Here is a 27,113-nt window from a genome sequence, read left to right as displayed (position 1 = left end):
AGCCTTAAGAAATTCAGCTTTGTGCATCTAGATGTTAGTACAGAAAGAAAGCTGCTGTGCTAATTTTAGAATATTAGCAGGCTTTACTTAGATGAAAAATATGTAAAATGTTCAAAAAAAATTACTATAGTATTTCTAGTGAAAAATGATGAGAATTTTGCTATGGAAATTAGACACGAGTTGCTGAAAAGGATTATTTTCCTGGCCTGGCTTTCGCTCTTCCTGACCCTCAGTCCTTGCTAAGAATTGACAGCAGTATCTTTATAACCGGTGTAAAACACTGACTTGGAAGTAGTAGAGTATTATATGCCTTCTATTTTACTAATTAGGGCATTGCATTATATTTTTAAAAGCCTTCTAGTTTCAGCTTTAAGCTAAGGAATTGTGGCTATGAGTAGAAATATTATTAGAATTTTGTTAGGCAATGGTGACGTAAATAAAAATAAAATTAACAGTCACCAGAAAGAGGGACCACAACTGGTTTGGGGACCAGGTAGCTCCTTAACATTTCTGTGGGGCTCAAAATGGAGTAATTTACCTCCTCTTGGGGTAGATTATTCTTTGTAAAGTGAGAGTGCTAACCTTTATCTTTAAAAGTTTTTAAAAGTTTATTATTTTAAAAATATTTTTGTGTAATTATTTGGCTGCACTGTTTTAGTTGTGACACATGGGATCTTCAGTCTGTTTTTTAGTTGTGAAGTGCAGGATCTCTAGTTGGGCTGTGGGATTTAGTTCGCTGAGGAGGGATTGCACCTGGGTCCCCTGCTTTGGGAGCTCAGAGTCTTACCCTCTGGACCACCAGGGAAGTCCTTTTTTTTAAATTAATTTTTATTGGAGTATAGTTGCTTTTAAGGCTTCCCAGGTGGCTCAATGGTAAAGAATTTTTTGAGCCAAGCATATGTGCCCTATATAAAATATTTGGAATAGATATATACAATAGTCCATGGAAAAGTTCTGCAGTGATTGATTTCCCAGCTAAATGAGAAAAATAAGGACAAGGTAATGAGTTTTTTTCCCTAAATCTATTTGCATTTATTCTCCTTTAAGTTGTGATTTGTGTTATTTATATTATTTGTAAAAGTATTGTTGGCAAGAGTAAATGGAAGTTTTTTCCTTGATTATTGTTGCTTGTTTTCTTAGTTGAAATAAAAGTTTGTATGGCTATGGCCATACCTCTGGGCCATTTAACCTCTGAGACTCAGTTTCCAGGGACTTCCCTGGTGGCTCAGATGGTAATATGTCTGCCTACAATGTGGGAGACCCGGGTTCGATCCCTGGGTTGGGAAGATCCTCCTCAGAAGGAAATGGCAACCCACTCCAGTACTCTTGCCTGGAAAATCCCATGGACGGAGGAGCCTGGTAGTCTACAATCCATGGGATTGCAAAGAGTTGGACACGACTGAGTGACTAATATATATTTCAGTATATTATCCAAAACCTTGTTTTATATCATTCACCATCTAGAGTAGTTCTCTGCAAATGGCATAATAAACTTTATGATTTCACATTCCTTTATGTTATGTCTCTTTTTTTTAGTGCTCTTTGGTGTTCATCCCAAGATGAACATTAATATCATTATCATTCTGCAATTTTAGTATTAATTTTAAAACATGCATTTTACCTCGTAGGTCAGTATAGTCTAAATTTAAACAATATTCCTGATCAGCCAAAGAACGAAAACATCATGGGACTCCTCCAAAAAGCTGAGACTGTTTCATCTATTCAGGATGAAAGTAAATCTGTTTTAAATAAAGATCAGGTGACATCTAATCAGTGTGAGCAGAAAATTTCCACGTATGTAACTCTTATCTGTTACTGTGGGGTCATCTTGGGAATATGATTTTACTTTTCCTTGGTTTGTATGTGAAATATTTATTCTGAAGACTAGAGCTATTTAATGTTTCATTACTTAATATTTATGGAGTAAGTTTATAGAAATGTATAATAAGGTTTCTGTTATTTTTTTATGTTTGTCTTAGAGAGAATGTATGGAAACCAGCTGACATATTCAGTACTCTGGGAGAAAGAGAACGTGATAGAAGTTTGTTGGAAGCAAAAAAAGCCCAGTGGAGGAAAGAGCTTGGTAGGTAATTACTGCACCTTTTATTATATTAATAGTTTTGTTGTCTAAGGAATATATATTGAGGATGAAATATATATTTCAGTATATTATCCAAAACTTTGTTTTATATCATTCACCATCTAGATTAGTTCTCTGCAAATGGCACAATAAACTTTATGATTTCACATTCCATTATGTTATGTCTTTTATTTTTTTAGTGCTCTGTGGTATTCATCCAAAGATGAACATTAATATCATTATCATTCTGGAGCTCAAACAAAGGTTTCTAAACATTTCTCATTTCCTGAGAATCCATTTTCTTATTTTTCCATTACAGAAATTTTGTAGGTTGAAAATGATTTTGTTTAAAAATATTTCAAAAATTAAAACTTTCTAATCAACATTCATCAGTAGGATATCAATCAGTATATCCCCTGCAAAAACAAGCTTATTTCTCTCTTGCAGTCTCTGGATATCATAATAAAATATAATTTGTGTTAAGCTGGATTTTCAGGTAACTAAGATAATAACTAAGAAACTCCTGTTACTTCTTGGGTTAGACTTAGGGTACAGGTACGAGAGCTTGAAAAATACTGAAGTAATAGTTGTACTTCTTAGAAATAGTTGTACTACTAAAAGCATGAAGGTGGAATTCATTGTCCACTGAACTGGAAAGTTTCTAGTTAGTCATAGTCCTGCCAGGACAGGTGATCTAGAAAAAGAGATAAGCAGAAGAAACTGGGAGTGAATTGCCATTGGAAGTCAAAGTAATAGAAGAGTGAAGAAATTAAATAAATGTATAGTAGTGGTATCAAAAGATTTGGAGATCGGATGTGTGTTTATATCATAATTCAAATGTTTTGATATAAATTTGGACACATGATTTTATGTGTTTTACTCTTCAGCAGTTATGAATAATAGTGCCTGACATTTTAAAAATACTTTGTATGAGGCCCTGTACTGAGAATAAGCACTATTATTAACCTCATCTTGTGAAGTAAAAACGTGGGTTTAGAGGCGTGAACGTCAGTTTTCCCACAGTCACACAGCAGGAAAGTGGTTGGCCTTCAATTTGAACCCAGTTTTTCTGAATTCAGTGTTCTAGCCTTTTAAGTCTTGTCAGTAATAATTGAGTGAACATTACCAAAGAATAGAACCTCACATAATTAGCATAATATAAAATATGTTCTGAAAAATTGTTCCTTATTTATAGTAAAACATTTTACATTCATTTATGCCATACTTAAATTTGTTTCTGATTAAATGTTTTATTTCATATCTCTCAGAATTCTCTGTGTCTTGTGAGTTAACCTCTTTTCTCAAAAACAATTTTGAGTAGATCTTCTTAAACATCTGCACTCTTTAAGAAGGTCATGATTTGTTTACGTGATTTTTTTTTTACAGTTTTTACATATTTTTTAAAAAAGGACATTATTTACAGATGAACAGGTTGCTTTAAAGAAGAAAGAAAAGGAAGCTTCTGAAAAATGGAATAATCCATGGAAAAAATCTGAAAGTGATAAAATAGAATGGGAAAAACTTCAAATTCTGGATCAGTTTAAGGTAAGAGCATAAAAATCAGGCATTTATGGAATGTAAGATACCTTGACTGCAGTTTTTTAATGCTAAGCGTTGTTTATGTCATAAAGCTTATTTTTGAAGCTTATTCATTTTTTAAAAAGCTAACTCTGTGTTTGATGTTTTAAAATATTATTAAAAAAAATAAAATATTATTTTAAAGTATGTCCTCAACTACTCTGCATCCTATAAATAATCTTACTATATACTGTAATATAAGTCTACTATATTGTAGGTGAGTATGGAGGTTCCTGGCACCTCCTTGAGGCTCCTCTAAGAGATCTCCATGATTTTTTCAGTTCAGCTCAGTCGTGTCCGACTCTTTGCGACCCCATGGACTGCAGCACATCAGACTTCCTGTCCCATCACCAGCTCCCAGAGCTTACTCAGACTCATGTCTATCAAGTCAGTGATGCCATCCAACCATCTCATCCTCTGTCATCCCCTTCTCCTCCCGCCTTCAATCTTTCCCAATATCTGGGTCTTTTCCAATGAGTCAGTTCTTCGCATTAGGGGGCCAAAGTATTGGAGTTCCAGCTTCAGCATCAGTCCTTCTAATGAATATTCAGGACTGATTTCCTTGAGGGTGGACTGGTTGGATCTCGTTGCAGTCCAGGGGACTCTCAAGAGTCTTCTCCAACACCACAGTTCAAAAACATCACTTCTTCGACACTCAGCTTTCTTTATAGTCCAACTCTCACATCCATACATGACTGCTAAAAAAAATCATAGCTTTGACTAGACGGACCTTTGTTGGCTTGATGTTTTACATGACCACAAAATTCTACCACTGACCATGTGTTATCCATTACAAGGTTATCAAGTCAAACATAAGTGATTGCTTAGCAAACAGAAGTATATACTGTGTGTCCCTCAGGGAGTGCTTCAGGGACTTTAAATTCAGTATGTGTTCAATATTAGACAAAAAAGTACCCTTGTTTTTCAACTTATTTTTAGACTTCTGCCTGCTCTTCTAGCATTCTGTCACAGTCTCCCAGTCAGGTAATGGTGATCCATGCTGATGGGCCCTCACTGCCTCGAGCTAGTCAGACTTTACAGGTAAGTTCTAAGTGTTATTATTGTAAATATATAAACCCTTTCCCATCGATTGCTGTATAATGTATTTTCCTTGAAGAAGTGAATCTCAGTACTCTTTTTTTAAAGAATTATCTGTTAACTTTACTGAGTACAACATGCTCCTTAAATTTTTTTTAAAAAGTTATCAACTATTTCTTTTTTTTCCTTCCAAGTGAACAATTTACATTTAACAAATGCATTCTGAAAATAAGGTAGTAACCTAAAGATATCATTCTGGTGATAGAAATTTTCAGTACTGGTAGATTTCTTACAGAATGCATCCATTTAGGTTGTTTGCGTGGCAGCTTTTTTCTGCTTCATATGGGACTGACTTCCCTACATCAAATAACTTTATAGGCTACTCAAATTATTGGGCTTCCCTTGTGGCTCAGCTGGTAAAGAATCCCCCTGCAATGCAGGAGACCTGGATTCGATCCCTGGGTTGGGAAGATCCCCTGGAGAAGGGAAAGACTACCCACTCCAATATTCTGGCCTAGAGAATTCCATGGACAGTCCATGGGGTCACAGAGTCAGACACGACTGAGTGACTTTCACTCAAATTATTAATATGAATTACATTTTTCTGTATTCCCAAAAGCACTTTGACTAGCTGTTAAAAGGCAATAAGTTGGTCTTGCTGGGAGTAATTTTGGAAAGTTGTGTAGTTTTGGATGACAATTCTAAGTTTTTAAAATTTAGAACTTAATGCATGCAGATACTACTAAAAACTACAAATAAAACTATTTATGAAATTGTTGGGAATTAGTTACAAGCTTATTTACTTTTCAACATTAGGATTGAAAAGAACTTTAATGCTAAAAATACTAAGTATTTCTGTTACTGAAATGTTGGCTGAAGTGTCATTGTGTTGTCTATTGTTGCTTATTTTACGTGGCTTTTTAGGTCATTTATGATCTGGGAGTAATCCATAAGATGTTAATGCAAATAAAGAATTAACCATTTGAGGTGATTTTGCATTTTTTTTTCTTTTTTAATGATAACGTTTGTGTTTTCTTTAGTAATCTAGAAAACCAGTAAAGTTATTTACACTGTGGAGTCAGAGATAGGGGTTGGGAGTGGGAGAAAGACTAGAAAGGAAAACATATACTAAATCTAGGACTGAACAACCAAAGATTAGGGTATGATTATGTTTGCATATTTTTACTGTTTAAATATAGCTTTTAATGTATTTTAGTATAAATGTGGTTAAGATAATGGAGAAGTATTACTAAGGGGACATGAACTAACTGGGTAACCAAAAAAAAAAAAAATCCCCCTTTAAATACTTGAAAGATGTTGGTTTCATAAATAGCAGCCATAGCCACAAGCATTTCTTTTATTTGAATGAATATTAAGTTAACATCTTCGTGTAACTGAGGAGAAATTCAGTTGCAGGCAGAATCATCAAGGCCACTTTTGTTGAAACAGGAGCTGATGCATATCAAGTGCGTAGGATAGTGATGTAAGACAGTGATGTAACAAGTGTTGAATGAAGGTTTGCTGTAGTTACAATTTACAAAGCACAGGACCATTCTGAGCCCTGAGGCTGTTAGGAGTCAGTCCTCCCACCATCTTCCTTTCTCCTCCTCTTGATTCTCAATCTTATTCCTCCTTTCCCAGTTGAATGGTCCTGTATTCTCTTTCCTATGTTGTTCAACTTAAACATTCTTTTACACTCTGCAACTTAAAATTTCTTTTTGTGTAGCTAAGAAATGTTTCACTTACAGCCTCACCCTTTTTGACAATACCTCACTTTCATGAAACCTTGGCTTTCTCTAATGACTATACCCCTCCCTGGGAAGCCTTTTATTAAGAAAAGTGTATTCTTTCATACTCTCTAACATGGGATAGAAAGTGTGGTTATCCTTCTGCTAGCTTCCTATTGCTACCACCAGACTGTAGTTATGCAGTTGGACAACAAAATATTCTTCTAATTTTTCACCCTTTTTTTTGGTGGTAAAATATACATAACATAAAATTAATCATTTGGGGACTTCCCTATCAGTCCAGTAGTTAGTAAGACTCAGCACTCTCGCTGCTGTGGGCCTGGGTTCTGTCTCTGGTTGGGGAACTAAGATCCCACGAGACATGTGATATGGCCGAAAAAAATACAGTATTAATCATTTTTAAGTATACACTCAAGTGGAATTAAGTGCATTCACATTGTCTTGCAACCATTGCCACCATCTATCTCCAGAATTTTTTCATCATTCCAAACTGAAACAGTACCCATTGAACAGTAACTCCCCATTTCTCCCTCCCCTTAGCCCCTGGCAACTACCATTCTACTTCCTATTTCTATGAATTTGACTGTTCTCAGTATGTTTAAGTGGACTCACACAGTATTTGTCCTTTTTTGTCTGACATATTCCACTTAATGTTTTCGGGGTTCATCCGCATTATATCATGTATCAGAATTTAATTTCTTTTTTCAGGTTGAAATATTCCATTATATGTATAATGCTGCATTTTGTTTATCCATTTATCCAAATGTTGATGCACATTTGGATTGTTATCACTTTTTGGCTATTGGACATAATGCTGTTAAGAGCCTTGATGTACAAATAATCTTTCCACGTCTGTATTTTCAATTCTTTTGGATATGTATCTGTAATTAGAGTTGCTGGATTATATGGTAATTTTATGTTTCATCTTTTTTTTTTGGCTGTGCTGGGCCTTTGTTGCTGTGCGGGCGTTCTCTAGTTGCAGTGTGGTATGCAGGTTGCTCGTTGTGGTGGCTTCTCGTTGCAGAGCATGGACGCTAGGGCTCATGTGGGCTTCAGTAGTTGCACCGTGGGGGCTCAGTAGTTGTGGTGTGTGGGCTTAGTTGCTCTGCAGCATGTGGGTCCTTCCTGGATCAGGGACTGAACCCATGTCCCCTGTATTGGCAGGTGAATTCTCAACCACTGGACCATCAGGAATGTCCCTTTGTGTTTTATGTTAAATTTTTACCAATTTTAATTTGAACATTTTATTTTTAATTGTTATACTGTTTGCACAGTTGCTTCACTGTTGTCTGTTTCTGTCAGCAGTGCACAAGAGTTCTGATTTTTCTACGTCTTCACCAGCACTTGTTTTTTCTATTCTTTTTCATAATAGCCGTCCTAATGAATCTAAGTGTAGTTCTGATTTACATTTCGCTAATGACTCATGATGTTGAACATTTTTTCATGTGCCTATTGGCCATTTGTGTTTCTTCTTTGGAGAGATGTCTATAAGTCTTTTGTCCATTTTTTAATTAGATTTTCTTTTCTGTTGTTTTGTTGTAGAACTTTACATATTCTGGCTATTAACTCCTTATCAGATACATAGTTTACAGATATTTTCTTCTATTTCATGAGTTGCCTTTTCTCTTACTTCATAGTGTCCTTTGATATATAAAAGTTTTACATTTTGATGTCCATTTCATCTATTTTTTTGTTCTTGCCTGAGCTATTGGTGTCATATCCAAGAAGTCATTGCCAAATCAAACATTGTGGAGTTTTTTCCTGTATGTTTTCTTCTACAGTAGTTTTATAGTTTTAGTCTTTGATCTCTTTTGAGTTAATTTTCCCATATGGTGTAAGGTAAGCATCCAGCTTCATTCTTTAGCATGTGAATATCCAGTTTTCCCAGCACCAGATTCTTCTTTCCCCATTGAATCATCTTAGCACCCTTGTCAAAATTCATTAAACTGTATATGAAAGGATTTATTTCTGGGCTCTCCATTCTGTTCAGTTGTTCTGTGTGTCTGTCTTTATTGCCACCATGTCAGTGTTTTGATTATCATATCTTTGTAGGAAATTTTAAAATCAGAATGTGTTAAGTTCTCCAATTTTGTTTCTTTTTTTTTCCCCCAATTTGTTTGCCTAGTCAGGGTTCCTTTTAGTATGTGTCTCAGGATGAAATTTTTTTTTTTTTAATTTTTAATTTTTATTTTTTTCCCCAATTATTTTTATTAGTTGGAGGCTAATTACTTTACAATATTCTAGTGGTTTTGCCATACACTGACATGAATCAGCCATGGATTTACATGGGTTCCCCATCCTGAACCCCCCTCCCACCTCCCTCCCCATCCCATCCCTCAGGGTCATCCCAGTGCACCAGCCCCGAGCACTTGTCTCATGCATCCCACCTGGACTGGAGATCTGTTTCACACTTGATAATATACATATTTCGATGCTGTTCTCTCAGATCATCCCACCCTCGCCTTCTCCCATAGAGTCCAAAAGTCTGTTCTATACATCTATGTCTCTTTTTCTGTCTTGCATATAGGGTTATCGTTACCATCTTTCTAAATTCCATATATATGCATTAGTATACTGTATTGGTGTTTATCTTTCTGGCTTACTTCACTCTGTATAATGGGCTCCAGTTTCATCCATCTCATTAGAACTGATTCAAATTAATTATTTTTAATGGCTGAGTAATATTCCATTGTGTATATATACAACAACTTTCTTATCCATTCGTCTGCTGATGGGCATCTAGGTTGCTTCCATGTCCTGGCTATTATAAACAGTGCTGTGATAAACATTGGGGTACACATGTCTCTTTTAGATCTGGTTTCCTTAGTGTATATGCCCAGGAGTGGGATTGCTGGGTCATATGGCAGTTCTGTTTCCAGTTTTTTAAGGAATCTCCACACTGTTCTCCATAGTGGCTGTACTAGTTTGCATTCCCACCAACGGTGTAAGAGGGTTCCCTTTTCTCCACACCCTCTCCAGCATTTATTGCTTGTAGACTTTTGGATAGCAGCCATTCTGACTGGCGTGTAATGGTACCTCATTGAGGTTTTGATTTGCATTTCTCTGATAATGAGTGATGTTGAGCATCTTTTCATGTGTTTGTTAGCCATCTGTATGTCTTCTTTGGAGAAATGTCTGTTTAGTTCTTTGGCCCATTTTTTGATTGGGTGATTTATTTTTCTGGAATTGAGCTGCAGGAGTTGCTTGTATATTTTTGGGATTAATCCTTTGTCTGTTTCTTCATTTGCTATTATTTTCTCCCATTCTGAAGGCTGTCTTTTCACCTTGCTTATAGTTTCCTTTGTTGTGCAAAAGCTTTTAAGTTTCATTAGGTCCTATTTGTTTATTCTTGCTTTTATTTCCAATATTCTGGGAGGTGGGTCATAGAGGATCTTGCTGTGATTTATGTCGGAGAGTGTTTTGCCTATGTTCTCCTCTAGGAGTTTTATAGTTTCTGGTCTTACATTTAGATCTTTAATCCATTTTGAGTTTATTTTTGTGTATGGTGTTAGAAAGTGTTCTAGTTTCATTCTTTTACAAGTAGTTGACCAGTTTTCCCAGCACCACTTGTTAAAGAGGTTGTCTTTTTTCCATTGTATATTCTCGCCTCCTCTGTCGAAGATAAGGTGTCCGTAGGTACGTGGATTTATCTCTGGGCTTTCTATTCTGTTCCATTGATCTATATTTCTGTCTTTGTGCCAGTACCATACTGTCTTGATGATTGTGGCTTTGTAGTAGAGCCTGAAGTCAGGCAGGTTGATTCCTCCAGTTCCATTCTTCTTTCTCAAGATTGCTTTGGCTATTTGAGGTTTTTTGTATTTCCATACAAATTGTGAAATTATTTGTTCTAGTTCTGTGTAGAATACCGTTGGTAGCTTGATAGGGATTGCATTGAATCTATAGATTGCTTTGGATAGTATGCTCATTTTTGCAATATTGATCTTCCAATCCATGAACACAGTGTATTTCTCCATCTATTTGTGTCCTCTTTGCTTTCTTTCTGAAATTTTCCATTTCTGCAAGAAGCATCAAAATTTTCATAGGGAAATTTTCTTTCATTTCAAGTTTTTGACTCTAGCTTGCTTTAGGTAATCTGACAATATGAAGTCTTCCTATCCATGCAGGTAGAATTTCTTTCTATTTGTTTGTGTCTTTAATTTCCATAAGTAGTGTTTTGTAGTTTTCAGTGTACATGTATTTGGCCTACTTATTTAAAAGTATTTTATTCTTAGTATTTGGTGCTGTTATACATGGGATTGCTTTCTTAATTTTTGTTATTAATAATTGTTATTCATTTTTAATGTGTAGAGATGCAACTGATATTTTCTCTTGGTTTTATATCTTGCAACTTTGCCAAATTTGTTTTAGTCTAGTAGTTGTGTAAGTGTGTGTGTGTAGACTCTTGAAGGTGGTGGTTATTGTGCATCTTGTGAGTTTGATTTGGATCCTTTTTGGTATTATGCTTTCTTAATATGTATGTACAGACAGTGGTCCACATTAATGCCCAGGGTATTCATATATGAATTATCATCACTGAATCATGTATCTCTATCTTTTTCTTTTTTGACTTTTCAACTCTCTGACATGTTACAGAATATTTCTGACACACAAAAGGATATATTGACCTTAAAAAACAAAAGAGCCAATTATTTTGCCAACAAGATTATTTGGGAATAGTAGAGAATTATAATTTGGGATAAGCCACTATGACAAACCTCAGGCAAGTTTGGAGAACAGAGGAGATGGGCTTCCTTTTATAGAGGAAAGGGGAAAATTGGGGAGGGCTGTGGTGGCTGCAGGTGATGGAAAGCTTGTTGCTGGTCAGAAGAAAATTTTGTTCGGGTCTGTAAGCTGTGGTGAATCATACATGAGTGACAGCTCCCCCTTCAGAGCTTCCTGATTCCATTTTAAATGAGGTTTCCTGTATTCATTTTCACAGATACAAAGGATAACCCATAACACATCTCTGTCTATGTCCTGTACCAAAAGAAGTCATTATAGCATAGTCAGAGTTCAGGGTCAATTTCTATAGATTGACACCAGTTATGGGATGGAGCTTTTTTAAAGTTTTTATATCTTTTTATTGAAATATCATTGCTTTACAATGTTATATTAATTTCTGCTGTACAACAATATGAATCAGCTATGTTGTTCAGCGTCAAGTCATGTTCGCCCTCTGCGACCCCATGAACTGCAGCACACTAGCCTTCTTTGTCCCTCTCCCTGAGATTGCTTAAACTCATGTCCATTGAGTCAGTGACGCCTTCCAACCATCTTACCTTCTGTTGCCCTCTTTTCCTCTTGCTCTGAATCTTTCCCATGATTAGGGTCTTTTCTAATGAATCAGCTCTTTGCATCAGGTGGCCAAAGTATTGGAGCTTCAGTCTTTCCAATGAATATTCAGGGTTGATATACTTTAGGATTGGCTGTTTTGATCTCCTTGCTGTCCAAGGGACTCCCAAGAGTCAATTTTTCAGTGCTCAGCCTTCCTTATGGTTCAATTCTCAAATCCATACATGATACTGAAAAAAAAAGATAGCTTTGACTAGATGGACCTTTGCTGGTAATGTGATGTGTCTGCTTTTTAATATGCTATCTAGGTTTGTCATAGCTTTTTTCTGAAGGAGCAAGCGTCTTTTAATTTCATGGCTGCAGTCACTGTCCACAGTGATTTTGGAGCCCAAGGAAATAAAATCTGTCACTGTTTCCATTTTTTCCACATCTAGTTGCCATGAAGTGATGGAACCGATGCCATGATCTTTGTTTTCTCAGTGTTGGGTTTTAAGCCAGCTTTTTCACTCTCCTGTTTTACCTTCATCAAGAGGCTCTTTAGTTCCTCTTCACTTTCTGCCATTAGGGTGGTATCATCTGCATATTTGAGGCTGTTGATATTTCTCCCGGCAATCTTGATTCCAGCTTGTGATTCATACAGCTTGGCATTTCTCATCATGTACTCTGCATATACGTTAAATAAACAGATGGCAATGTACAGCCTCGATGTTCTCCTTTACCAATTTTGATGTAGTCTGTTATTCCATGTCCAGTAATAACTGTTGCTTCTTGTCCTGCATACAGGTACAGGTTTCTCAGGAGGCAGGTAAGGTGATCGGGTATGCTCATCTCTTTAAGAATTTCCCACAGTTTGTTGTGATCCACACAGTCAAAGGCTTTAGCATAATCATGAAGCAGAATTAGATTTTTTTTTTAATTCCCTTGCCTTTTCTGTGATCCAGCAGATGATAGAAATTGGCAGTTTGATCTCTGCTTCCTCTGCCTTTTCTGAATCTAGCTTGTGCATCTGGAAGTTCTCAATTCACATGCTGCTAAAGCCTAGCTTGAAAGATTTTGAGCATAATCTTGCTAGCATGTGAAATGAGTGCAGTTGTATGGTTATTTGAACATTCTTTGGCATTGTCTTTCTTTTGGATTGGAATGAAAATTGACCTTTTCCAGTCCTGTGGCCACTGCTGAGTTTTCCAGATTTGCTAGCATATTGAGTGCAGCATTTTCACAGCATCATCTCTTAGGACTTGAAATAGTTCAACTGGAATTCTGTCACCTCCACTAGCTATGTTCGTAGTGATGCTTCCTAAGGCCCACTTGACCTCACACTCCAGGACATCAGGCTCTAGGTGAGTGACCACACCATTGTGGTTATCTGGGTCACTAAGAACTTTTTTGTATAGTTCTTCTGTGTATTCTTGCCACCTCTTCTTAATCTCTTCTGCTGCTTTTTGCTGTTTCTGTCCTTTAGTATGCCCATCTTTGCATGAAATGTTCCCTTAGTATCTCTAATTTTCTTAAAAGAGATCTCTAGTTTTCCCATTCTATTGTTTTCCTCTATTTCTTTGCATTGTTTATTTAGGAGGACTTTACCTCTCCTTGCTATTTTCTGGAACCCTGCATTCAAATGGGTATATCTTTCCTTTTCTCCCTTGCCTTTCACTTCTTTTCTTTTCTACTATTTGTAAGGTTTCCTCAGATAACCACTTTGCCTTCTTGAATTTCTTTTTCTTGGGGATGGTTTTGGTCACCACCTCTTGTACATTGTTATGAACCTCCGTCCATAGTTCTTCGAGCATTCTGTCTACCAGATCTAATCCCTTGAATCTGTTTGTCACCTCTATTGTGTAATAAGGGATTTGATTTAGGACATACCTGAATGGCCTAGTGGTTTTCCCTGTTTTCTTCAATTTGAGCCTGAATTTTGCAATAAAGAGCTAATGGAATGAGCCACAGTCAACTCCAGGTCTTGTTTTTGCTGACTGTATACAGCTTCTCTGTCTTCAGCTGCAAAGAATATAATCAGTCTGATTTCGGTATTGACTATATGGTGATGTTCATGTGTAGAGTTATCTCCTGTGTTGTTGAAAGACGGTATTTGCCATGACCAGCATATTCTCTTTACAAAACTCCGTTAGACTTTGCTGTGCTTTATTTTGTACTCCAAGGCCAACTTTGCTGTTATTCCAAGTATCTCTTGACTTTCTACTTTTGCATCCAGTCCCCTATGATGAAAAGGACTTTTTTTGTTGTTGTTGTTCTAGAAGGCATTGTAGGTCTTCATAGAATTGTTCAGCTTCTTCAGCATTAGTGTTTGGGGCATAGATTTTGATTACTATGATGTTGAATGGTTTGTCTTGGAAATGAGCCCAGATCATTCGGTCATTTTTGAGACTGTATCCAAGTTCTCATTTCAAACTCTTTTGTTAACTATGAGGGCTACTCCATTTCTTCTAAGGGATTCTTGCCCATAGTAGTAGATGTAGTAGTCATTGGAATTAAATTTGCCCATTCCCGTCCATTTTATTTCACTGATTTCTAAAATGTCCATGTTCACTCTTGCCATCTCCTGTTTGACCACACCCAATTTACCTTGATTCATGGACCTGACATTCCAGGTTCCTATGCAGTATTGTTCTTTGCAGCATCAGACTTTACTTTCACTACCAGATATGTCCACAACTGGGCATCATTTCCACTTTGGCTCAGCCTCTTCATTCTTTCTTGAGCTGAAAGAACATAGCCTGAACATTCTTTCTTGAGCTATTTCTCTGCTTTTCCACAATAGCATACTGGATACCTACTGACCTGGGAGGCTCATCTTTCAGTGTCATACCTTTTTTGCTTTCTTATACTGTTCATGGAATTTTCAAGGCAAGAATACTGAAGTGGTTTGCCATCCTCTTCTCCAGTGGATCACATTCTGTCAGGCCCTGACTAGGAGGGCCATGCCCTTCAGCTGTGTCACGTAGCTGGAGGACATGCCCAGGGGCATGGTTGTACCACCACTGGTCCTCTGGAATGTGTCACCTGCCACTGGATGTTGGTCAGCGTGTTGCCTGGGGGCCTGGGCAAAGGTTCTCCTGGAGTTGTTGGCTGGAATCAGTCAACCCTGAAATCCAAAGATGCTTGCTCCTTGGAAGAAGAGCTATGACCAATGTAGACAGCATATTAAAAAGCAGACATTACTTTCCCTACAAAGGTCTGTCTAGTCAAAGCTATGGTTTTTCCAGTAGTCATCTATGGATGTGAGAGTTGGACCATAAAGAAAGCTGAGTGCTGAAAAATTGATGCTTTTGAACTGTGGTGTTGGAGAAGACTCTTGAGAGTCCCTTGGACTGCAAGGAGATCCAACCAGTCCATCCTAAAGGAGATCAGTCCTGAATAGTCATTGGAAGGACTGATGCTGAAACTGAAGCTCTAATACTTTGGCTCCCTGATGTGAAGAATTGACTCACTGGAGAAGACCCTGATGCTGGGCAAGATTGAAGGCAGGAGGAGGAGGGAACAACAGAGGATGAGATGGTTGGATGACGTAATGGACTCAATGGATATGAGTTTGAGCAAGCTCTGGGATTTGATGATGGACAGGGAAGCCTGGCGTGGTGCAGTCCATGGGGTTACAAAGAGTTGGACATGACCTGAGTGAACTGAACTGAACTTATTTTTTGATTGGATTGTTTGTTTTTTAATATTGAGCTCCATGAGCTGTTTGCATATTTTGGAGATTGATTATTCCTTTGTATGTTTCATTTGCAAATATTTTCTCTTATTCTGAGCATTGTCTTTTCATCTTGTTCATGGTTTTCTTTCCTGTGCAAAAGCTTTTAAGCTTAATTAGGTCCCAGTTGCTTATTTTTGTTTTTAGTTTCATTATCCCAGGAGGTGGATCAAAAAAGATCTTGCTGTTATTTATGTCAAAAAGTATTTTTCCTTTGTTTTCCTCCAAGAGTTTTATAGTATCCAGTCTTACATTTAGGTCTCTAATCCGTTATCAGTTTATTTTTGTGTATGGTTTTAGGAAGTGTCCTAATTTCGTTCTTTTACCTGTAGCTATTCAGATTTTCCAGCACCACTTACTAAAGAGGCTTCTTTTCTCAATTGTATATTCTTATCTCCTTTGTCATAGATGAGGCAACAAAGTTGCATGGGTTAATCTCTGGTCTTTCTGTCCTTTACCATTGGTCTATATTTGTTTTTGTTGCCAGTACCGTACTGTTTTGACTAATATGGTTTGAAGTTGTAGAGCCTGATTCTTCCTATCCCATTTTTCTTTCTTAAGATTTCTTTGGCTATTCAGGGTCTTTTGTGTTTCCATACAAATTGTAAAATCTTTTATTTTAATTCTGTGAAGAATGTCACTGGTAGTTTGGTAGGAATTGCATTGAATTTGTAGAATGCTTTGGGTAGTATATTCATTTTCATTATATTCTTCCTATCCTGTATGGTGGTATATTTCTCTGATTGTAGCCTCTTTGATTTCTTTCATCAGTGTTTCATATAGTTTTCTGAGTACAGTTTTTTTGTTTCTTTAGGTAGATTTATTCCTCAGTATTCTTTTTGTTGTGATGGTAAATGAGATTGTTTAATTTTTCCTTCTGCTCTTTTGTTGTTAGTATATAGGAATGCAAGAGATTTCTGTGCATTAATTTTATATCCTGCGACTTTACCAAATTCGTTGATTAGGTCCAGTAGTTTTCTGGTGGAGTGTTTAGGATTTTCTGTGTATAGTAACATGTTATCTGCATACAGTTATGGTTTTACTTCTTTTCCAATCTATACTCCTTTTATTTCATTTTCTTCTCTGATTGCCATGGCAGGGACTTCCAAAAATACATTGAATAAGAGTGGTGAGAGTGAACATCCTTGTCTTGTTCTTAGGGGAAGTGCTTTTCAGTTTTTTTGCCATTGAGAATGATGTTTGCTGCGGATTTGTTGTACATGGCCTTAATTATATTGAGGTATGGTCCCTCTCTGTCCATTTTCTGAACAGTTCTTATCATAAATGGGTGTTGAATTTTGTCAGAAGCTTTTTCAATGTCTATTGAGATGATCATATGATTTTTATATAATTTATTAATATGGAATATCACATTGACTTGTGTATATTGAAGAATCCTTGCATTCCATGGAGAAATCACTGTTCATCATGGTTTATGATTCTTTGATTCTTTTAATGTGTTGTTGGATTTTTTTTTTTTTTTTTTTTTTTGGATTTTGTTTGCTAGTATTTTGTTGAGGATTTTTTTGGGTCTATGTTCATCAGTGATACTGGTCTATAATTTTCTTTTTTTTGTGATATCTTTATCTGGTTTTGGTATCAGGGTGATAGTGATCTTGTGGAATGAATTTGGGAGTATTCCTCCCTCTGCAATTTTTTGAAAGAGTTTTAGAAGAATAGGTGTTAGTTCTTCTCTAAATGTTTGATAGAATTTGCCTGTGAAGCCATCTGGTCCTGGACTTCTGTTTGTCAGAAGATTTTAGTTACAGTTTGAATTTCACTACTTGTATTGGTCTGTTTATATTTTCTAATTCTCCTGGTACAGTCCATTTCTTCCAGGTTGTCCACTTTTATTGGTATATAGTTGCTTGTAGTAGACTCGTAGATCCTTAGTATTTCTGTGTCAGTTGTGATTTCTCCTTTTTCATCTAATTTTATTAATTTAATTCCTCTTTTTTTTTTCTTGAGTCTGGCTAAAGTTTTATCAGTTTTGTTTAATCTTCTCTAAGAACCAACTTTTGTTTTTATTGATCTTTGCTACTGTTTTCTTTGTTTCTGTTTCATTTATTTCTGCTCTGATCTTTATGATTTCTTTTCTTCTACTGACTGGGTTTTCCTTGTTCTTCTTTCTCTAGTTGCTTTAGGCATAAGATTAGATTGTTTATTTGAGATTTTTCTTGTTTCTTGAGGTGAGATTGAATTGCTATAAACTTTTCTCTTAGAACTGCTTTTGCTGGGTCCCATAGGTTTTGGATCATCGTCAGTGTCATTTCATTGTCATTTGTTTCTGTGTATTTTTTTCATTTCCTCTTTAATTTCTGTAGTGATCACTTGGTTATTTATAGCATCACACATCGTAATATTCTTCCTCCGTTTAGCCTCCATGTGTGTGTGTGTTTTACAGGTTTTTTTCCCCTGCAATTGATTTTTAATCTCATAGCATTGTGGTTGGAAAGATGCTTGATAAAATTTCAGTTTTCTTAGGTTTTCCAAGGCTTGATTTGTGACTCAAGATATAGTCGATCATGAAGAATGTTCCATGTGCTTTTGAGAAGAAGGCGTATTCTTCTGCTTTCACATGTAATGTCCTATAAATAGCAATTAAATCTATCTCGTCTATTGTGTCATTTAAAGCTTGTGTTTCATTGGTTTCTGCCTGAATGATGTGTCCACTGGAGTAAGTGGGGTGTTAAAGTCCCCCACGATTATTGTGTTACTGTCAGTTTTTCCTTCTAGGGTTGTTAGCATTTGCTTTATGTATTGAGATGCTCCTATGTTAGATGCATAAATATTTACAAGTATAAATTTATATATAAAAGATAGAAAAATTATATCTTCTTCTTGAATTGATTCCTTGATCAGTATGTAGTGTCCTTATCTCTTGTGGCAGTTTTTATTTTAGGCTATTTTGTCTGATAAGAATATTGCTAAAAAAAAAAAAAAGAAAGAATGTTGCTGCTCCAGCTTTCTTTTGATTTCCATATGCATGGAGTATCTTTTTCCACCCCCTTTTAGTCTGTATGTGTCTGAAGTGGGTCTCCTGTAGGTAGGCTATACACAGGTTTTGTTTAGTATCCATTCAGCCAGTCTGTGTCAATTGGTTGGGGCATTTGATCCATTTACAGTTAAAGAAATTACTGATGTATACATTCCTGTTGCCATTTTCTTAATTGTTTTGGGTTTGGTTTTGTGGGTTTTTTTTAATTCTCTTGTGTTTTCTGCCTAGAGAAGTTCCTTTAGCGTTTGTTTAAAGGCTAGCATGGTAGTGCTGAATTCTGAGCTTTTGCTTGTCTGTAAGGCTTTTGATTTCTCCATTAAATTTGAATGAGATCCTTGCTGGGTAGAGGAATCTTGGTTGTAGGTTTTTCCGCTTTCATCACTTTAAATATATTCTGCCTCTCCTTTCTGGCCTGCAGAGTTTTTCCTGAACAATTAGCTGATAGCCTTATGGGGATTCCCTTGTATGTTATTTTTTGCTTTTCCCTTGCTGCTTTTCGTGGGTTTTTTTTTTTTTTTTTTTGTATTTAATTTTTGTTAGTTTGATTAATATGTGTCTTGATGTGTTTCACCTAGGATTTATCTTGTTTGGGACTCTTAACAGCATGTCACAACACAGTAGAATAAAAATGGGATGCATAGAACCTTTATATTCCATCTGTTGTCTGGTTACTTTAGAATCCTGGGGAGAGTGTTTGTGAATTATGAAGCCCTTTCCACAATAGAAATGGGTTTTGTCTGAGTTATAACCTTGTCCGAATACACCGACGGCCTAATTTCAGAAGAAATAAATACCATAGCCTAACCAGAATGAGCCAGTCCTAGCTAAAGCTTCCCTTTGCCTCTCTATACAGGGCAGTCTTGGAATCTGCAGATCCCCGTTTCAGTCCTCCAAAATTGAACTTTATGGAAAAAGCCCTCTTCATTTTTGAAGACTGAGTGGGGAGGATTCCCTGATGGTCCAGTGGTTAGGACTCCTTGCTGCCTCTGCACGAGTTCAGTGCCAGTCACGGAACTGAGTTCCCACACGCTGCGTAGCCAAAAAAAGACTAACAACTGATCGGGTCTCTTTGCCTTGTCAGAAAGATTTAATAATTAAACAAGGAAGTTGAATTGTTTGACGGCCTGTTAGGATCCAAGAAGTATACTACATACTTCATATGCCTGTGAATTCCTCTTTAGAGTAAGAGGCAGAACTTGGTATTGACAGCAACTGAACAGGTGGAAGGGAGCACTGGAGTCATTGTGTATGCCGGTTTCCCATAACACCAGCCCTGCGTGGTGGTGGGAATCTAAAGTGGCATAGCCATTATGAAAAACAGTATGGAGGTTGCTCTAAAAATTAAAAACTGAACGTTCATACTGTACAACCCAGCAGTTCTATTTCTGGTTTTTTTCCCCTCTGGAAAAATCCCACTAAATCAGAAAGATATATGCACCCTATGTTCATTTTAGCATTGATTACTGTAGGGAAGATATAGAAGCAACCTAAGTGTCTATCAATAGATGAATGGAAAAAGATTTGGTTTATGCATTCAGCCATAAAAACAAATGAAATCCTGTTGTTTGTGAAAACATGAATGGATCTAGAAGGTATTAATGCTAAGTGAAGTCACTCAGAGAAAGACAAATATGATTTCAATTACATGTGGAATCTAGAAAACAAATGGATAGAACATAAGAAAGCAAACAGTCTCACAGATACAGAGGATAAACAAGTGGTAATGCCAGAAGGGAGGAATATAGAGGGTGGCGGGATAAGTGAAATAGGTAAGAAAAATTAAGAGGTATAAACTTACAGTTAAAAAATAAGTGAGTCATGGGGATAAAATATATAGCATAGGTAATATAGTCAGTAATATTTTAATAACTTTGCATGGTGACAGATGGTAACAAGACTTATTGTGATCATTTTGTAATATATAGATACATTGAATCACTATTGTGCACGTGGAACTAACATAGTGTTGCAAGTTGGTTTTACTTAAATTTAAAGATTAAAAAAAGGGAAAGAAAATAAGGGTACCAGTCAGTGAAACATGTAATGAATAAAAATGGCATTGCAGGTAGAGAGAGAATCATTAGTAAGTTAATAATTATGAAAAGTTAGATGAAGTGAGTAAATGGCTGGAAAAATTGTAACTTACAGCTGACTTAAAAAGTAGTAGAAAGCTTGCATACTCCTGGTTAAAGTAATGGTAGATCTGGGTTTTAAAAAAAAGAAAGAAAAGCATCTTACCATAAGGAAAATAAATGACCACATGGTTTTACTGACAGTTTCTATCTAACTTTAAGGAAATAAGTCCCAAATTTAATCAGATTTCTAGGCAGTAGAAATTTGAAATGGTCCCCTATTCATTCTGTAAGCCCAGTATAAACTTGATGTTAAAAGCCAGAAAAATAACAAAAAAAGGAAAATTAGGTTTATTTCACCCATGGATATACACACAGAAATTATATATTAGCAAGTAAAATTTGACAGTGTATGAAAAGGTAATATATCATGATTAAGATAGATTCATGATAGGTAGTAAAGCAGATTTTTTAAAAATCCACAAGTATAGTATACCATTGTAACATAATAAAATGAAACAGCTCAGTAGATATATGAAAAGCATTTGATAAAACTCGAAACCAGTTCATTAAGGAAAATATTTCAGGCAGTTAGATTAGAAGGAATTTCCAATTGAAAATTTAAAAAACTATAGCAGACATCATGCTGAATGAGATATTTTAGTAGTATTCTTTTTAAATTAAAAATGAAGTAAGATGACAATTATTATTACTATTCGTTATTGATGGTCCTAACCAGTATAGCAAGAAAAGAAATTAAAGTCTTAAGAACTGGAAAGGAAAAAATAAAATTGTAGTAATTTGTCATTTATATGGAAAACCCAAAGAATCTATGGGCAAAATATTTTACAAATTAAATGTAAGAATTAATTGTTTGCTTGGCCATAAAGTTTCAACAAATTTCATAGATTCAAATTACACAGATATGTTTTCTGATCACAGTGGAATTAAGCCAGGTATCAGTAATAAATGATAATAAGAAAATGTTTGATACATTTCCAAACAAATGTTTAGAAACATTTGTTTCCAAATGTTTGATATTTAAGCAATATTCTTCTAAGTGAAAGAAGGAGAAACTCACAGAAAATGTTTTGAGCTGAATGATAATGAAAATGTCATTTATGAAAAAATATGAGCTTCCTGTACTTACAGGGAAATTTATAGGTTTAAATGCATTTCTTGGAAAAGAAAAGACTGAAAGCAAAACATCAAAGATCTAAATATTCATTTGAAGAAGTTAGAGAAAGAACTGTAACAGTTAAACCCAAAGAAAGTAGAAGGAAGGAAGGAAACTCTAGAGCCCTGTTTCAGAGGATTCTAAAGTAACATTGAAGTTCAAAGTGCTTTGTGCCCCTCCCACCCCTCACCCCCCAAATGTCTGTATGTAGCTCTTAGTTGTGCTGCTCTTCCTCTTGGAAGATCTGGTTCTTTCTAGCTCAGTGTCCTGAAACTACCCACCCTCCAGAAGAATGCCTTTTATGCCTACTGAGTAGACAAGATGAGTAGGTGAACAGAAGTGTCTCAAGTAAGAGGCTCCTGGTGTCTGGACTTGGAATCATACACTGACAACAAGCAGGACTCTTCTGGCAAAGTCACCGCTGATTATTCTTTTCCAGATGTGCTTTAAGGAGAGGATTAAATGAAACAGCACTGGGTGTGTCTAGGTGACCATTTGGAAACTCTAACTTTCAGTTCTGATATACCTGCCATTCATTCAGCATTTATTTTAGTAAGACTAACATTTTCTAACATAGAATGACTTGAAGGTAGCTAAAAATTTACTTTAGGAACTGTTTGTGGGGAAGTGTGTATTGAGTACCTATGAAAATGAGTTTTCATTCAAGGCTGTCAGTTAAGAATAGGCTCAAAATAGGTGTTTTAAAAAGCAGTTTTTATGTAGGGGAAAGAAGGAAAATCTCAGGTCATTAATGTGAAGGAGAGAAATTGAAAAAGTGGATGAGCCTAGAAAAAGAAATTTCTTTCCTTAGATATATGGAAGAATTAACAGAAGGGAGGTGCTAGATAATCATCAGAACACATTTGTTACATACTATGTCTTGTATTTTGCCTTTATCTGTCTTACTCAATTTCAACTAACATGAGCTCAGTAATTGTGCGACTTCAGGACCTCCCTTGTGGTCTAGTAGTTAAGAATCTGCCTGCCAGTGCAGGAGACAGGGGTTTGATCCCTGGTCTGGGTAGATTTCACGTGCTGCAAAGCAGCTAAGCCTGTAGGCCATAATTACTGAAGCCTGTGTGCCCAGAGCCCATGCTCCGCAACAAGAAAAGCCACAGCAGTGAGAAGCCTGTGCACCACAATGAAGAGTAGGCCGCACTTACCATAACTAGAGAAAGCCTGCATGCAGCAACAAAGACTCAATGCAGCCATAATTATATTAAAAAAAAAAAAAATTTCATTTATCTACCACCTCTCCCTTTCCCCAGACCTTTATAGTTTCATTCTTCTACCTGAATGCACCTTGGGGCAAAGTTTCAAAAAAGAAAGAAATAAAGAGTTTTCTACTCAGTTGAAGAAGTGAAATGACTTAATTAGGTGGCAAGCAAGTGAATGGTAATGGCTTTGTAAGACATCCTTGAGTAAGACATTGAAGACTGAATTAGAAGAACTGATTATTAAATCTTCTACAGGCTTGTAAATATAAAACATATATATATGAAACACTTAGGATTTTGAGAATTTTCAAAGGTATTTTGACTTGTGTCTTATTTTTGAGTAATTTGAGACTTCACCAAAATTTGAAACCAAATCTAGTTACATCAGACTTAAGAAACTTATAGGATTCTATGATGATTCATGCCATTTGTTGTGAATTTTTTTGTTTTGTTTTTGTTTTCTTGGCCACTTTGCTCTGCTTGTGGGATCTTAGTTCCCTGACCAGGGATTGAACCTGCTCCCTTGGCAATGAAAGCATGGAGTCCTAACCACTGGGCCACCCTGTGAATTTTTTAAAGAGAGTTCAAAGGGCCCTTCCCCCCACCCCCAGTCTGATCTCTAAAATAACATTTCTAAAAATAGAATTATTAAATCACTTACCTGAAGATACAGCTCCTTTTGAGTAGTTTTTTTAGACTTAAATAAATAGGATGGTTTTTTCTGTTTAAAAATGTGTGGGAGCATCTGAGATACTAAGATTTTTCCTTTTTGTTTAAGTATTTCCTTTGATCAAGGCACTTGGTTGTAAACTTTGAGCTTTGCCATTATTTCTGATGAAAATATGGACAGAAAGTAATTGTAAGGTATATCTCCATTATGTTATCCTGTCAAACTATTTTTAAAATTATGTCCTGTAGTTATGTCATGTAACAGAATGTTTCGTTGCATAACTTTTGCCTTTCAAGACGGTTTGAGTAGAATATATCCTTTTCTTTTTTGTTAAAGCATAGTAAACTCTCCTAAGTTAAAAACAACAGTAAACTTTTCTGCTGCTGTTTTTTGTTTTTGTTTTTTCATAAAATTCAGGGACTTATTCTGGACACAATGTATTTTTCTTATTGAGTATCATAGATCTTGATAGAGCTGTCACAGCAGAAATGGGGGGAAAAAATATACCGAGAGACATTATGATTCAGAAGAGAAAGCAGCTGGCTCTGTATATCCTCCTGACTCTTGGTCCAGAAGCAGTGTTTTTGTATTCTGAAGCCAGGTGTAAACAGTAGTCATCTATTCAGATTATTAGTAATTTCCTTTCAAAGCAAATGAGACTATATTAGGCTAGAAATTTTAAAATCTGTAGTTGTTTTGGAGAATTTTCTATTTTTATTAGAAATTTAGAATTTTCCTTAGAAAATTTCCTTTCCTTACTCTTAGTTATATCCTGGCAGTATGTGTTAAAAATATCATTCTGAAAAATTGACTTGTATTGCTTTTTAGTTGCTAAGTTGTGTCCAACTCTGCAACACCATGGACTGTAGCATACCGGATTCCTCTGTCCTACTATCTCTCGGAGTTTGCTCAAATTCATGTCTATTGAATCGGTGATAATAACTAACCATCTTACCCTCTGTTCCCCCTTCTCCGTCTGCCTTCACTCTTTCCCAGCATCAGGATCTTTTGCAGTGAATCAGCTCTTGGCATCACGTGGCCGAAGTATTGGAACTTCAGCTTTAGCAGTGGTTCTTCCAATGAATATTGAGGATTGATATCTTTTAAGATTAACTGGTTTGATCTCCTTGCAAACTCTCAGGGGTCTTCTTCAGTACTACAATAGGATAGCATCAGTTCTCTAGTGCTCAGCCTTCTTTATGGTCCAGTTCTCACATCTGTACATGACTACTGGAAAAGCCATAACTTTGACTATACAGACCTTTGTCAGCAAAGTGATGACTCTGTTTTTTAATACACTGTCTAGGTTTTGTCATAGCTTTTCTTCCAAGGAGCAAGCTTCTTTTTAATTTCATGGCTGCGATCAATGTCTGCAGTGATTTTGGAGCCCAAGAAAATAAAATCTGCCACTGTTTCCACTTTTTCCCTATTTGCTATGAAGTGATAGAACTGGATGCCATAATGTTAGTTTTTTTAATGATGAGTTTCAATCCAACTTTTTCACTCACCTCTTTCACCTTCATCAAGAGGTTCTTTAGTTTCTCTTCACTTTCTGCCATTAGTGAAGTGCATATCTGAAGTTGTTGATATTTCTCCCCGCAGTCTTGATTCCAGCTAGTGATTCATCCAACCTGGCATTTTGCATGATGTATTCTGCATAGAAGTTAAATAAGCAGGGTGACAATATACAGCCTTGACATACTTCTTTTCCATGTTGGACCAGTCTGTTGCCCATGTCGGGCAACATGGTTCTAACTCTTGCATCTTGACCTGCATACAGGTTTCCCAGGATACAGGTAAGGTGGTCTGGTACTCTGATCTCCTTAAGAATTTTCCATAGTTTGCTGTGATCCACACAAAAGCTTTAGTGTAGTTGAGGAAGCAGAAGTAGATATTTTTCTGGAATTCTCTTGCTTTCTCCATGATCCAACAAATGTTGACAATTTGATCTGTGGTTCCTCTGCTCTTCAAAACCCAGCTTGTACTTCTGGAATTTCTCTAGCTTGAAAGATTTTGAACATAACCTTGCTAGCATGTGAATTGAGCATAGTTATACAGTAGTTTGAACATTCTTTGGCATTGCCTTTCTCTGGAATTGGAATGAAAACTGACCTTTTCCAGCCCTTTGACCACTACTGAGTTTTCCAAAATTGCCAACATACTGAGTGGAGCACTGTAACAGCATCATTTTCTAGGATTTACAATAGCTCAGCTAGAATTCCATCACTTCCTTTAGCTTTGTTCGTAGTAATGCTTCCTAAGGCTCACTTGACTTTACATTGCAGAGTGTCCTGCTCTAGGTGAATGATCATACCATCGTGGTTATCTGGGTCATTAAGACCTTTCTTGTATAGTTGCCACCTCTTCTTAATCTCTTCTCCTTCTTTTAGGTCCATACCGGTTTTGTCCTTCATCATGCTCATCCTTGCATGAAATGCTCCCTTGATATCGCCAACTTTCTTGAAGTGATCTCTAGTCTTTCCCCTTCTATTGTTTTCCTCCGTTTCTTTACATTATTCAATTTTAGAAGGCCTTCTTATCACTCCTTCCTATTCTCTGGGACTCTGCATTCAGTTGGGTATAATTTTCTCTTTCTCCGTGGCCTTTCACTTCTCTTTTTTCCTCCGCTGTTTGTAAATCCTCCTCATACAGCCACTTTGCCTTCTTGTGTTTCTTTTCCTTTGCGATGGTTTTGATCATTGCCTTCTGTACAGTGTTATGAACCTCCATCTACAGTTCTTCAGGCACTCTAACAGATCTAATCCCTTGAATCTATTCCTCACTTCCACTGTGTAATCATAAGGGATTTGATTTAGGTCATACCTGAATGGCTTACTGATTTTCCATACTTTTCTTCAATTTGAGCCTGAGTTTTCCAAAGGAGCTAATGGAATGAGCCACAGTCAGCTCCAGGTCTTGTTTTTGCTGTCTATATAGAGCTTCTCTCTTCAGCTGCAAAGAACATAATCACTCTGATTTTAATGTTGACCACTTGGTGATGTCCACATGTAGAGTTGTCTCTTCTGTTGTTGAAAAAGGATGTTTGCTATGACCAGTGTGTTCTTTTGACAAAACTCTATTAGCCTTTGCTGTGCTTTATTTTGTACTCCAAGGCCAAACTTGCCTTTATTCTAGGTGTCTCTTCCTGCTTTTGCATTCTAATCCCCTATGATGAAAAGGACATCTGCTTTTGGTATTAGTTCTAGAAGGTATTGGAGGTCTTCATAGACTTGGTCAACTTTAGCTTCTTCAGCATCAGTGGTTGAGGCATAGACTTGGATTACTATGATGTTGAATGATTTGCCTTGGAAATGAACTGAGATTGTTCGGTTGTTTTTGAGATTGCACCCAAGTACTGTCCCCCTGGTGGCTCAGATGGTAAAGTGTCTGCCTGCAATGTGGGATACCTGGGTTCAATCCCTGGGTTGGGAAGATCCCCTGGAGAAGGAAATGGCAACCCACTCCAGTACTCTTGCCTGGGAAATTACATGGACTGAGGAGCCTGGTAGGCTACAGTCCATGGGGTCACAA

At 36.5% G+C, this 27,113-nt stretch overlaps 1 protein-coding gene across 7 annotated transcripts in view; it reads left to right on the top strand.

Annotated features, from left to right (window-relative positions):
• CCDC66 (coiled-coil domain containing 66) overlaps positions 1 to 27,113 on the top strand; it is a 50,651-nt gene that overhangs the window by 9,413 nt on the left and 14,125 nt on the right. For 5 of the 7 annotated variants that reach the window (XM_043887032.1, XM_043887031.1, XM_043887030.1 and 2 more), the window contains exons 5-8: positions 1,629 to 1,794; positions 1,980 to 2,083; positions 3,504 to 3,625; positions 4,598 to 4,699. In XM_043887032.1, coding sequence (XP_043742967.1) covers positions 1,629 to 1,794; positions 1,980 to 2,083; positions 3,504 to 3,625; positions 4,598 to 4,699 — 494 coding nt within the window. Of the gene's footprint in view, positions 1 to 1,628; positions 1,795 to 1,979; positions 2,088 to 3,503; positions 3,626 to 4,597; positions 4,700 to 27,113 lie in introns of those variants that run through there. The other 2 variants (XM_043887036.1, XM_043887035.1) reach the window with 2 other exon arrangements.

The sequence above is a fragment of the Cervus elaphus genome, chromosome 24 (genome assembly GCF_910594005.1).
Source record: "Cervus elaphus chromosome 24, mCerEla1.1, whole genome shotgun sequence".
In the NCBI taxonomy this organism is placed as follows: Eukaryota; Metazoa; Chordata; class Mammalia; order Artiodactyla; family Cervidae; genus Cervus; species Cervus elaphus.
This window is presented reverse-complemented; position numbering and strand designations above follow the sequence as displayed.